The sequence below is a fragment of the Heterodontus francisci genome, chromosome 2 (genome assembly GCF_036365525.1).
Source record: "Heterodontus francisci isolate sHetFra1 chromosome 2, sHetFra1.hap1, whole genome shotgun sequence".
Taxonomy (NCBI): Eukaryota; Metazoa; Chordata; class Chondrichthyes; order Heterodontiformes; family Heterodontidae; genus Heterodontus; species Heterodontus francisci.
The window spans coordinates 18,649,976-18,663,387 of record NC_090372.1 but is presented as its reverse complement, the minus strand read 5'-3'; the positions used below and the strand labels follow the sequence as shown (position 1 = coordinate 18,663,387).

Below are 13,412 nucleotides of genomic sequence, written 5' to 3'. Positions count from 1 at the left end.
TCTGTCACTGGCGGCTGTCAGCGAGTTGAAGAGACAAGTTCAATCGAGTTCTCAGAGAATGTCCCATTTTATTTAACAAGATCAGAGGGACAGAGAGTGTAGGGAAAGGGGAAAAGGACAGAAAAGAATACTCCGAGACGTGTGGAGTGGAGGTTTTTTGGAGAGAGAGGGGGAAGGGGGGGGGGAGAGGGGGGGGACACTGAACCTTTTAATATAAAATAAAAACAAGAAATGCTGGAACCACTCAGCAGGTCTGGCAGCATCTGTGGAAAGAGAAGCAGAGTGAACGTTTCGGGTCAGTGACCCTTCTTCGGAACCTTTTAATATGTTCCACTATCAGTGAAGATGTTTCGTGAATAAATACGGTGCAATAAGGATGTTGTTTTGAATATTTCACTGCTTTAAACCAAAAATGATTCAGTCAAATAGCAAGGCCCTTCAAATTACAATATGCATTCCTTTGAAACGAACTTCAAGCTAAAAACAATACAGAAATGATGATCCCTGGAAACCAATATTATTAAAAGCGTTTCAGCATGAACAAATGACAGCTTGCTTTTCCGCTATTTCAAAGGCCGATTAACCTATTCGTTCATTCATTTTAGATATTATTACACATGGCTTCCTGATTCTAGAAACCAAGTTAGCCAGCCCGGGGTGCTTCTAGCATTGAAATGAAGCACATATCAATAAATGAAGATGGACAGTTTAAAAAGCTATTGTGTCCCGCTGTCATTGTTAGATTTCGTATCTCCAAATCGAAATCACCTGAAACCGTGCGCCGCAGGGATACATTCGCTGTATACATCTGCTTACTATGAATAAATACACCAAGCACTTCAAATTCCCAATTGTTCTGAACGACGCATTATAATTGGAATCCTTTACACTGTTATTCCTTTTTAGATGGACCACGCTGATGTAAGCGTAGAAAATAAATGGAAAAATAAATTACAACTGGTATATGCTCAATAATTGTTTTACAATTTTAAACCACTCATTGTGCATTAGGAGATAACAAAAAGAACGGTGAAGGCAACTGTGGCGGAATATGTATTTATGGAACATGGGCTTAATTTACCCATCCCATAAAAATTAGATTTGCTTCTATTTATCCTTACCCAGGTTGCAAGGTAATCGCAAAATTTAAGTGGTATTTTAAAGTATCTCTTGGCTGGAAACCCACAGAATAGTTGGCAGGGAAATAACAAAATGTTGCACAGGGAGATTTGGATTTACATATTTGCTGATGTATTTAAGACCGCTGAACACAAATATATAATCTCTTAATTTTATTTTGATATTATACAAATAAAAACGCCCTTTATTTATGTTTTTGAAACGATACAAGTACAAAAAAATGATCTAACTGGTTTACTTGGGCTCCACCTACTTCCTTTACATCGCACAACCATAGTCAGCGCGATCGACCATTGGAGCTTCGTAAAAATGACAGTCTTGCCAGTGAATCACTGCTTCCTCGAATTTATCCGGAGCGCATCCACCTGAAAAAGCCTTTAGCGTTATAATCCCCTCCATCAGTACTGCAACACTAGTGGATGTAAAACCGCCACTCCTTCACAAGTTATTTACTTAGTTAATATGGACAGCAAGCCTTTTTTCAAGCTTGTCTTCCCCTGTGCTTCTTTAGATTATTAATTTGTTGTGTATCATCTAGATTGTGTGGTTAAACCATCTACGAATTGGGAGCTTGAACTTCATTTTCGACTGGACTTTTCCGTTCTGTATATTTTCCCTTCTGTTGTCAAAAATGCATAATCCTGGAGGAAGTGGAAATAATAATAAACAGAAAAGGCTGTTTAAACAAAACACTGGACTCAGTCAGACTCTATCCTTCTCGGTATAACTCTACGAGACTCAATTTCCATACCGGAAAGCTAAGTGCTTTCCTCGCCGTTTCTCGGTGAATCCTGAGTAGCGCTTAAAGAGTTGGCAAAACCAAAATGAACTCAAGTCAGGAAGATGTTTGGGTGAGGACCGTGGGCATCGGGGACAGTAGTTGGAATTAGATTTGAAGCTAGGATCAAAACTACTTTGGACCCATTGAGGGTTTAGCTGGATTTCTCTTCCAAAGGATTGTTTTTTTTAAAATATAGTTGGCCCTTAGCTGTGCTCTGTAAGACAGACAAAACCAGATGGAAAGAGACAGCAGGTCAGTCAGCGTCTGAAAGAGAAATATAGGTAATGATTGGAAGGCAACCTCTTCTTCAGAACTATTCCCATAAAATGGTCAATGCCCAAGCAATCACCGCCATTTTCTATTTTCAGACACTGACTGACTTGTTTATGTCCATTGCTTTCTGTACTTATTGCAGAATTCAAGCATGGGAGGATTCCTATTTGATATATGAAGATTTGAAATTACATTTTACAAAAAACGTTCTCCATAGGTAACATACTTGTTGTGGCAATACCTTTATTCATGACGGCTCCCCCATTCGAAATAACCTGCTTCAAAACGTGTGGACAGACGGCGGAAGAAATGGGCTTTGGAGCTTCCAACGAATATATATATATATATATATATACATAGATAAAATGTAAGAATACATTTAAGTTGTAAGGGGAAGTGTGCATTGGAACTTCTGATGTGCTGAAGGATTTTTCGTCGTAATTTTGTTTTTCTATTTTGTTTTGACAGCGATCCGTGACAGGGTTACATTTTAACTGGAGATGCATGAAAACCTTGTGGTGAGACAGCGCAAGGATTTCCTGGTAGTCTGTCAGCGCGCACACACCATCACCAATCAGGGGAGTTTTCGCACTTGACAATGTAAAGCGGCAAAATAAGAGAGCGACACAGGTTAGCTAGCAAACGCGATTTTTTGTTAAAAAAAAATACTCTCATGCCATCCTTAAATATGAAGAAATATATATGCGCGCCCGCGTAAGTGTGTCTATTTGTCTTTGCCCTTTCCCAGGAGATGAATTAAAATATAAGCTTTTCCAAGATCTCCCTAAGTAGCAATACACGGCTTGTTACCATTACACCAGCGGCAATGCCGGCTCGCGTTGCTACGCCTATTGTCTCAGTAGTTACCGTGACTGTACATTCAAAATAAAAATGCAATAGGTGCTGGCACAGAACAATTAAAACAAAAATATGATTGCTGTCAAATCCTTTCCGTTTTCGCTGGAAAGAGCGAGAGAGGGGCGAAAGGGCGAAGGTGGCCAGATAGGAGATAGTATCAGGCGGGTCAATTCATTGATTGATGGAGCAAGTGTGACCTCGGGCTTGTCGGGTGCTGTTTGAATCGCCCACTTTCAATAGATTCAGAAAGGAGGCAAATCACTGCGATTAATATTTCCTCGAATTTGTCACATAAAGAAAACTCGCAGCGTCTAATAGGAAGATAATTACGCCATGGAGTAATTAATATGTGCACCTTTAACATGAAAGAGTTATGAGTCATCGCCAACTTTTATTTAAAAAAGACAAGATCCGATGTGACAGTCGGAAACACCCCGAAATCTTTGACAGGACATTTCAGATTTTGTCCTTGCTCTACTCAACACAGTTGCAATCTCTAAACACAAATATACCAGAGGCACAACAAAAGGTAAAATTGCATGTGTCGGGAAATCCCGATGCCTTAGCAGCTGTGGAAATTGGAAGCCTGACATCTCTGAAATAATGGCCAGCTAGCTATAAGATATTGGATGTAATAATGTGCACAGATACTTTCCTCTCCAGCTCCTGGAGCTTTTTTAGGTCTTTTACAGTGATTTCTTACCATGATACTAGCCGCAATGCCGGCTCCCTCGACAATCAAATCTGCTCCTTCAGGCAATTTGAATCGAAATTTCAATCAAATCAATTAATTAGATGAACAATTATGGGGAAAATACAAACCAGTTCTGTGTTTTTAATGGTGACATATAAGCACCAGAAGTTTGACGTTATTGTTTGGATTTAAAATAATTTCAGTGCAATTCTTCCCAGACAATACGGCTTGCAAGCGTCCGTGTTTATGTTTTGTCTAACTTGTGCTGGTCGGAATCTGAGCTCAACAGTTTGGGGTTCAATTCAAGCTGCAATGTAACAATACCAACGCAAGGAAAAAGAAAACGCGTACTCAACGATTACAAACAAAATTAGTCGACCCTTCGTTTAATTTGAACAAAGACCTCGTCTTTAAATCGTGAACACTATTTAAATATAGGAAAAACTACATAACTTCAAGAGTATTGAAGAAGTCCTAAGATACACCACTCAATGACGGAGATGGGTTATTTTTCTGACAACCTTGTTAGAGATACTGGAAACAAAAGTGCTTGAAAATGTACTTTCTTTGTGAAGCAGTGAGCAAAGTGTCCACCCAGGTTTTACATAAAACACTCATATCAAACCAACGTAGTTTACACATAATTGTGCATCATTAATCTCTAGTTTAGCAAAACAAAGTTATTCTGCCTAGTCTGCCGAATGCTGTGAATGATGACAGCTGGTCATAAAGTTTAAGATTTTTTTTGACATTCAGATGCGACTCGCTGATGGTTACGGGCCAGTTTTTATATTCAATCCGTCGGTTATTTTCTTCCCAATGAGTCTTCAGAATCCTAACAAATAAAGAAGAGTTGAGAGAAAATAAACAACGGGGTTATAAGCTTGGCCTTATATGAGCACATTGTCAAAAATGTGGAAGCGTCGTGGCATTGCCAGAAATGGAGGTAATGTTGTAACAAATCACAAAAGGAAAATTAATCCACTCTACCTCGTTCATACTCCAAATATACCTACATCTAACAGGAAAAAAAAAATTGGCTGGGAGAATTTACTGCGTATGTCTACACTTCCACAGACACCTTAACTATTACTACTAACCTACATCACTATCCAAAATGAAGAGACAATATAGGTATTGTGATAAGTCCGAATATTAACTGCAGAGACACAATGGGTTTTTGTCGATTCCTTTTTGTAATTAATCAAGGCTCTTTCGTTCGAAAATAAAGTCTGGAAGGTGTGTTATTTTTTCCTTTGCGAGTTTTGTTGATTGAGTTCAGACACAATCGAGTCATTTTGTGTAAATCCCTGTAAATGCTGGCTGGCTCGAGGGGAAGCTGTCGACGCCTGCTAAGTTAATTTTGCTTTTCTTTGTCTAATTATTGTAGCGCTCAGGGGGAAAGCTGCCTGCAGGACTGGAGCAGTAAGCTGACACCGACTCTCTGTGTGTGGTACAGGCAAGGTTTGATGAAAAAGGCCTGCTTCCACTCACGTCAAAGCTAGTTAACCAGAACAATACCCCATACACACAGGACTCATCCAATACAACCTACCATAACTTCACCCTTTCTCTCTCTCTTTCTCTCTCTCTCTCTCTCTCTTTCTGTAGCTACCTTTCTCATTCTTCCTCTCCCTCCTCATTTCGTCGTCCTCTCGCCTATTCGTTCTCTGTCATCTCATGGCTCCTTACTTTCACTCAATCATTTTAATCTACAGCCGTTACTCGTAAACGAAAACAACTTTTAAAAGGGTTTTTTTTGCACTATTTCCACCTAAACTTCTGTTTTGGGGATAATTCCTAGAGACGTGATATGATGCTAAATAAAAACAAGTCCTTGAAAACCGATTGTTTCGAGTTAATCTTATTGAGCATAGTTATCTAATTGTGTTAATATCATTTTAGGAAACAAGTCCTTCCCATAGGTAATGATGTTAACAGTTGCAAGTTTCTAATAGCTTCCTTGCAGAACCTTCCACAATTTTAATCCAAAAAGTAATGCATTGTTCTCTGCTAGTATGTTCGTAACTTGATGGAATCGTAATATGCATGTTTGTAAATATGCTTGCAACTCGTTTTAAAATATAATTTTGTCTTGGTAATTCTCCTTTTAAAAATCTAGTACTGATACACAGGGCTCACGGCAAAACGAATATTTGTGTACAGCAACATATTGAATAAAGGTTTGAAATTAAAATCAATGAAGAGAAACATTTCGACTATCAAATTGTACATTGTTCCAGAGAATGCATTTTTGAACTTGAGTTGAATACAAGTCGTGTGAATTTGTTGGCAGAGTATGTCAGTGTTGGTGTGCTTTTAATGTATATCGTACCGCAATAAAAGTGTCCTGTGAATGTATACATGTGTGGCAGCATGTATGTACTGTGTGTATCTGTGGCTGTGCTTTGTCAATTTCTGCGAGTGTCTCAGTGTTTGGGAATCAATGAAGCATGCATTTTATTGTACCTTTTTCAGATAAGTATCTTGCTTATCAGGTACTTCTACAAAACAGCTCCTCAACAGCAACTGCAAATTGTCTTTAATCTTTGCCCCAACAATGTTAGAATTGTTAGAAGGCGGGCGACGGAAATATCGTTATTCTTATGGGGTTTTTTTTTTATGCTATTGCCTTCTTTTAAGATTATATAACATTCATACAACCAAAGAGTATACCGAACTATTTTTATTAACAAGGCTGCAAAATTAATTTTTAGTATTGGCGGTGGCACTTTCCAATTCAATGCGTCACAACTCGAGATGAATTTCAGATGCACTGCGCAAACCTTGGATAGATAGAATGGTGCAGGCATGTGCTGAATTAAAGTGAAATGTGACTAAATAAGCAAAATTATTGGAAGTAAATACAACTGAATCGGGAAAGACAGGAATATATCTGTTAACGATTCCAATGTAGATTCATTCGGGTAAGACAAAAGATGTTGTCAGAATAATATGCAGCTTTTTTGAAAGTCTGAAATACTTCAAATAGTATTTTGGATATATTTTGATAGTGTGGACGTGCAGCCAATAGAAAGGAATGCCTTCTCTCTCTCTCTAACATGGGGCGGCCTTGATTGGAAAGTTTAAATGAGATTGATTAATGAAGTAATTGCTTGGATCGAATGGTTGGTGACAAGAATCAATTTTATTGCAACAATTTATTTTTTTTAAATCTTCGCTCCCAGATGGTTGGATCGTTCTCAATGGAAAAGGAAGGAGTCTGAATTCTGGTTTCATCCGGGAGGAGGGGGCTCAGAAGACAGATTTACTCAGTGATAGGTGGCCACGTTTTCTTTGGCTGCATCAGGCATTGCGGGCAGCAAAAAACAAGTACAGTGGGACCTCTCTCTCTCTCTGCGCTTCCTCTTCTTAAAGGGCTTTGCGTTGGGATGGCCACCAGGTGGAGGATGGAGCAGCGATCTCGGGGCCACTGAACTGCTGCCAGGAATCAGAGAGAACTTTTTTTTTATTTCCTAGAAGGGAACATAAGCGACCGTCGGCAGATGAACCAGTCACCACCTCAAAGGAAAGGCCTGTGTGGAGCATGCACGCATACCTCGAAAATAAGGCGAATCTGAAATTGAATCGTCCATATCTGCAGCAGACCGAGCGTGAGGAGCGAGGCTTCTAGAAATGAACAGACTGTCTAAAGCCGATTGAATAGGACTCTTGTGTTTTGACTTATTTCCAGTGGAATAAATGTCCCGCGGTCCAGTTAAGTTAAATAGGGCGTAGCGTCTAGAGGGATCATTATTAGAGAAAAAAAACTTTAATTCTTCTTATTATCCCCCCGCCCCCTTCTCTCCGGATTTCAGAGAGTTTGCTTTTACTTTAACAGAGATGACGACTGAGACCCCGCAACAGCAGCTGGACCCTCCGGCGTCTATAAGATCCAGCCCTGTTCCTGGAGTGCTAAAATCGGCCTTGATCAGTCAACAGTCCCCGGCCATGGAGACCTCCGCCTTGGCCAAAGTCAAGAAGACCAACGGCGGGTTACGGCGACCCGAGAAGCCTCCTTATTCTTACATCGCCCTGATTGTGATGGCCATCCAGAGCGCTCCGACCAAGAGGCTCACTCTAAGTGAGATCTATCAGTTCCTACAGACCAGGTTCCCCTTTTTCCGAGGGTCTTACCAGGGATGGAAGAACTCGGTACGCCACAACCTTTCCTTGAACGAGTGCTTCATCAAATTGCCAAAGGGGCTAGGCAGACCTGGGAAGGGACATTACTGGACTATAGACCCAGCCAGTGAATTCATGTTTGAGGAAGGCTCCTTTCGCCGCAGACCTAGAGGGTTCCGTAGGAAATGCCAGACGCTGAAACCCATGTATAGGATGATGAATGGCTTAGGGTTTGGCCCCTCTATTATCCCCCAACCCTTCGACTTCCAGGGCCCTACGGCTTCACTTTGCCATGCCAACAGTTACAACCTGGAGAATAGCCTCAGCATGATGAGTAACTCTCTATCAGGAAGCTATGATGGACTCAGCAGTGGCCACCACGTCCCCCATATGTCCCCCAATCCTGGCTCGACTTATATGGCCAGCTGCCCCGTGTCTTCAGGTGGCGAGTATGGTCCCGACAGCAGCAGTAGCCCAGTGCCATCCTCCCCTGTCGTGGCCAGTGCCTTGGAATGCCATTCTCCATACTCAGCCTCAGCTGCCCCATGGCCATCCTCAGGAGGATCCCCATACATTAAGCAGCAGAGCCTGGGCCCCATCAACTCTGTTCCTTCCAGCCTTCACTCTAGCATGTCATCCTATTCGCTGGAGCAGACTTACCTGCACCAAAATACAAGGGACCCCGCAGAAATTACAGGTACAGAGCTTATGAGTGTTTCCCCATTTTTTAAAAGCGGAGGGTATATATTTTTTGCTTTGTTCCACGTTTTCAACGTATCACGTAACAGAGACATGACAGATACCAGACCTTGACTAGTCTTTTTTTTTAACGTAATTGTTTATGTAATGTTGAATTCCTGAAGTAGAATAAAACACTTCAGCGCATCTGGTAAAGAGCACCCAAAAAAAAAACAGGCCAAGAAAAAATATATTTGATTTTTGGACTGGTGAATTTAACTTTACAACAATACTGATAGTCCAACCGAAGAACGTAATTGGTTATATTAAGTTCTCTATATTTTTTCTAAAGAAACGTAACAGCCTTTTAAAATATTAGAGTCTGATTTCAGAAGGTCAAAATGCAATCGTGCAATTAATGAAAGGAGTTTTCTATTAAAAATTAGGGGGACGAAGGGAAATAGGAAGGTATATATCGAAGGAGAGATGCACACCAATCGTGCGAATAGTTATTTCATAACAGATTTTGAAGTATTCACTTTAACTGAACAACATTAAGGAGAACATATATAAATGCAACTGACAGTAATGGAATTAAAACAACAACAATAAATGTTATAAGTGCACCCGAGAGGATGTTAAAGTACTGGCGAAATCCTCCATCAAACCTTTGCATTTTTACCATTAAAATGTCTGATTTTATAAAATCTTACTGAAATGTTCTTTTTGAAGCATTTTAAATATATTTGTTACATTGCAAATGTAGCGTTGGAAGGCGGATGTGGTGTGCCTTTTTAGAAAATGTACATTTTAATAGTGTTTTTAAAAACTATCTATGTTGATCGGATTATTGCCTAAATCTAAAGCAGGCTTCACACCGGTATATATGCCGTGCCGAAAGGTAACAGCTGTTTTAACACTATTTTTTCAGTGTGGAACGCTGATTTCAAAAATATTTCCTTATCAAAGGTTATCACGTATCATTTTGTTCCCCGCCCCCTTTAAATTTTTGCTGAAGCAGTGAAAATAGAAAAAAGCCAACGTGTACAAGATGTAAAGGAACCGTGGAGACTTGAGACAGAACTCTCCAAACAGTCACTGAAAATGTGGGTCGACGAGGTTAACTAAACAAAGACAGTCGCGGCCGGACCACACTGAAGAGGATTTTAGCTTGACTTAACCCAGATGAGAGCTGATGCTGTTAAACGTGCTGGGAACCGCTGGTCGACAACTGCCAACAAACAGGCATCTGTATGTGCCCCATACATTCTCGGGGTTGGAGCCAAAAGTTGCGCTTTTAAAAAAAAATCTTTGATTTCAAAGTCACATTGCTTTGGACAATTAAAATGATAGCAGGCAAAGCGGCGTGCCGGAGAAACAGTAGCCGAGACCAATAAAAGGTACAACGAACAAATTGTAATAAGCCCGGAGTTAGGGGGACACGATCCATAAAGGTTGCCGCCTATGCAGATTCTTTTATTCCTTTGGTTCAACATTACTGCCGGAAGTTCACATAATATCTAATAACCGCGTGTGTCACCGTTCCATATTTTAGTATATTTTAAAATGCTAGCTGCCAAAATATTATAAGTAATATTGGCAACCTTTCTCATAGTTAAATACAAAATATCAAGAATTTGTGATCTAGTAGTCTGATATAATACGCATTATCGGTGGGTCATTCATTAATGACAGTCTGAATTATTATTTTAAGATGTCATGGAATCTAGGTATCACCTGGAAGCCGAATATCTTGGTCCAAACAGAAAATAGTTGGGTTTCCGTTCCTGTACCAGTTGATTATATACCTACTGGCTGAGAAAATATACAAATCTCGTATGAAAAATATCAATATTAGATGTGAGGTGTATGATTTCATAACTTGTGTCGGAGAAAAGTCGAATTCAGTTCTATAAGGAGATTATTATTTGGCACAATGCAGTGCTTTCAGGTAGATTTGATAATTGTCGGTCAGCGGCAGAAGTCTTTTGTCAGCACTGGGTGAAATGTCTGGTCCCCTGTGTTTTATACAGGCAGCTGCGCATTGAAAACGGGTTAGTTCCGATCTCATTGTAAACATAGCATAAAATATACTAATCACAACTCCCCATGCATCTGGTACTCGAAACCATTTTTAAAAAATAAAGCGTTTATTGGGATTGAATGTAAATAGCAAATCAAACCATATGCATTTTATCAATAAAATTTTGAGACACTTTCTCAGCCAGACATTACCATATTGTGAACTGAAACGAGATTAGTATTGGTGATGGTCATAGAGGTCAGTAACAACTGTATGCTCAGAAAGGAAGCTTGGCATTTACACTTGGCACGGAGGATTTCCCAACAAATGGACAAGGGCAAGTATTACCTTTGCTTTAAACTGGAGAGGGGATGCTGTCGCCATGTGTATACTTAACAGTGGGGCCGACTTTACCGAGTCCGCAAACACATATGTGCATTTAACATCTGGTAAACTACAGACAACCCCTTACACAGGCGACCGTATCCCATAAAAGAAATCATTGTTTTTGAGAACCCTGATTTAACCATGCGCTGAATATAACGACACACGATCAATTAACACGCATATAGTTAACGTAGATAGGGATGTGATCCTGGTGGAATGAGACTCAAAATGTATTTACCTCTTTATTTTTCAATAAACACGAAAGCTGGTAATGATTGAAATGCAAAACAATAGCGAGTCCTGTGTAAATTGGCCAGTCATTTATAATAGGTGATAACTCGCTCTTTGTCGTTTCAGTGGGGCTACCTCGCTATCAGACTCACTCCTCGCCTGTGTGTGACAGAAAGGATTTTGTGCTCAATTTCAACGGGATTTCATCTTTCCACCCCTCGGCCAGTGGATCATACTACCATCACCACCACCAGAGCGTGTGCCAGGACATCAAGCCTTGTGTTATGTGAAAACGTGCACGCTCTTTAAATCAGCTCTCGTCTTGTCCATATTTAATTTTTTTGATTATTCTGATTAACATTAAATCCAAGTCAGGACTCGGCACGATAGTGTTGGAAGTTTCACCCCGAGCCACGCTCTTGAAGAGAGAAAAAAAGCCGTTGGTGACATACCAGTATTTCGAGATCTGCAACGCGGTTGCCGATTTTTAAAAAGGGTCAATTGGCTCCTTTGCTTGATTTCTTTCGATAAAAACAAGGAATGGTTTAACATAAGACGAACTGTCCCGTTGAGTCTTCCTGTTAGTTAAGAAGGACGAGATGGTGCGTACGTCAAGAGTCTAATTGTTTTAACAGCATTCAGTTCCTATATCAGTATTAAAGAGCAGGATGTTTAGTGATGAGCATTAGCGTACTGTATTTATGTATAAATTTTGAAATCAAAACGTCAGACTTGATATCATGACAGTATAACAGATACTGATTCGAAAGATTTTTGCGAGGACTATACGGATTTTTGCCATAAACTATAATAAGGCACATGTATACACGCACATTACGCTTTTATAAGTAAATACATTTGAATTTAATTGCACTTGAAAAATGTATACTTTATGATCTTTGTCAAAACATTTTGATGTAAAAACTAATTTCAATAAAAATATAATTCGGAATGTTGCTTATTATAATTTTCTTACAGTTAAACATCATCGGAATGACATGAAGGTTATTCGGAGCTAGGAGATTCTGGTCCCGCATTGAGATTAGGCCGTTGTTTTACATCTATTTTCAAAGTGACTGCTGTTTACCTGCATCTGTCGGCACAGTCTAATGCCTTCATATTATAAACACCAAATGCAAAGTATACAAATTATAGAACGGACTGATTCAAGTAATACTGACTGCGACAGCAACATCAATTAAATATTATACCCTAGAAGATCTGATTAAAGTATTGGCTAGAATTGTTGACAGATTTTTAGACAATATTTTGTGCAGAGCGGAAATAGCCGCTTAGTGTCAGCGTTAAGGTCGTCATTGAGTTTTTTTTAAGTGTCCAGTTACTAAAATTGTACTTCCAAATCACTAGTACTGAGTGTGACAATTTGAGAGAATCTGGTTTAATTTTAGCCTTAAAGATGAATGTTTTGCCATTATTGGCACCTGGAATTCATCCCAAGTAGAAACAATTGACAATAGCTGCACAGTTTAGACAGAATTACAACTGTTAGCCGAGATAGGGTTACAGCCCTTGAGTTAATGCTACGATTGTTATTCAACGAAATAGCGAAAAGCCGAAGGCAGATTTAGACATTTGAAAGCATTGAATCTGTTTAATTGTTAATTATAGTTTGCAGGATTAAATTCACAGTTTTTATAAACTCAACTCCAGAGACATTATGTTGCGGAGAAGGACGCTATTGATTATTTTAGAAAATAGAAGAGGATGAGAAGAAGAATCCAAGGCTGAGATGAGGCGTTTGACAGTGACCCCAGTGCAGAAAGGGCACGTCTGGATAAATGTAGTAGCAGATACGTGTCCTCTTCAACAGGAGGTCGGGAGCCCTACAGACTCTCCACCCTTCCACTCCCATCCTCACCAGTATAATATACTCGTTATCAGCAAGCATTCGACACGCCTCGTCACCCTTCCGCCACTTTTTTTTTTCTGATCACAATCAGCAGCATAAGGACATAACACAGCAATGTGTGGCGAACTCTGCGGCAATTCAGCTTTTGAGCTTTTAACCAGGACAATTTATACTTCGGATCCCATCCGTTTGTGTGTTCCCACATACAATCTCCTTTAGTCTGGTCCTTCAAAGAGTGAAAAGTGCGGAGCTCGCAAATATTCGGACAACTGTTGCCACTGAAAACGCATTACAGAAGTTTCGTATTTCAAAATCTAATATAAATACAGTTCAGGAGAAATTGATTAAAATG

The 13,412-nt window shown here is 39.8% G+C and overlaps 1 protein-coding gene across 1 annotated transcript; it reads left to right on the top strand.

Moving 5' to 3' along the window:
- The first annotated feature begins 7,589 nt into the window (after window positions 1-7,589).
- On the top strand, window positions 7,590-11,480 carry LOC137379283 (forkhead box protein F2-like). Its single transcript, XM_068050017.1, has 2 exons — window positions 7,590-8,568; window positions 11,317-11,480. The coding sequence occupies exons 1-2, from the start codon at window positions 7,590-7,592 to the stop codon at window positions 11,478-11,480; spliced, it is 1,143 nt and encodes a 380-aa protein (XP_067906118.1).
- The last annotated feature ends 1,932 nt before the right edge of the window (window positions 11,481-13,412 follow it).

Excerpts from the sequence above, each read along its gene's own strand:
- LOC137379283 (XM_068050017.1), top strand. The coding sequence starts at position 7,590 with ATGACGACTGAGACCCCGCAACAGCAGCTGGACCCTCCGGCGTCTATA. Across the intron at positions 8,569-11,316 it reads GGACCCCGCAGAAATTACAG|TGGGGCTACCTCGCTATCAG; the intron begins GTACAGAGCTTA and ends TTGTCGTTTCAG.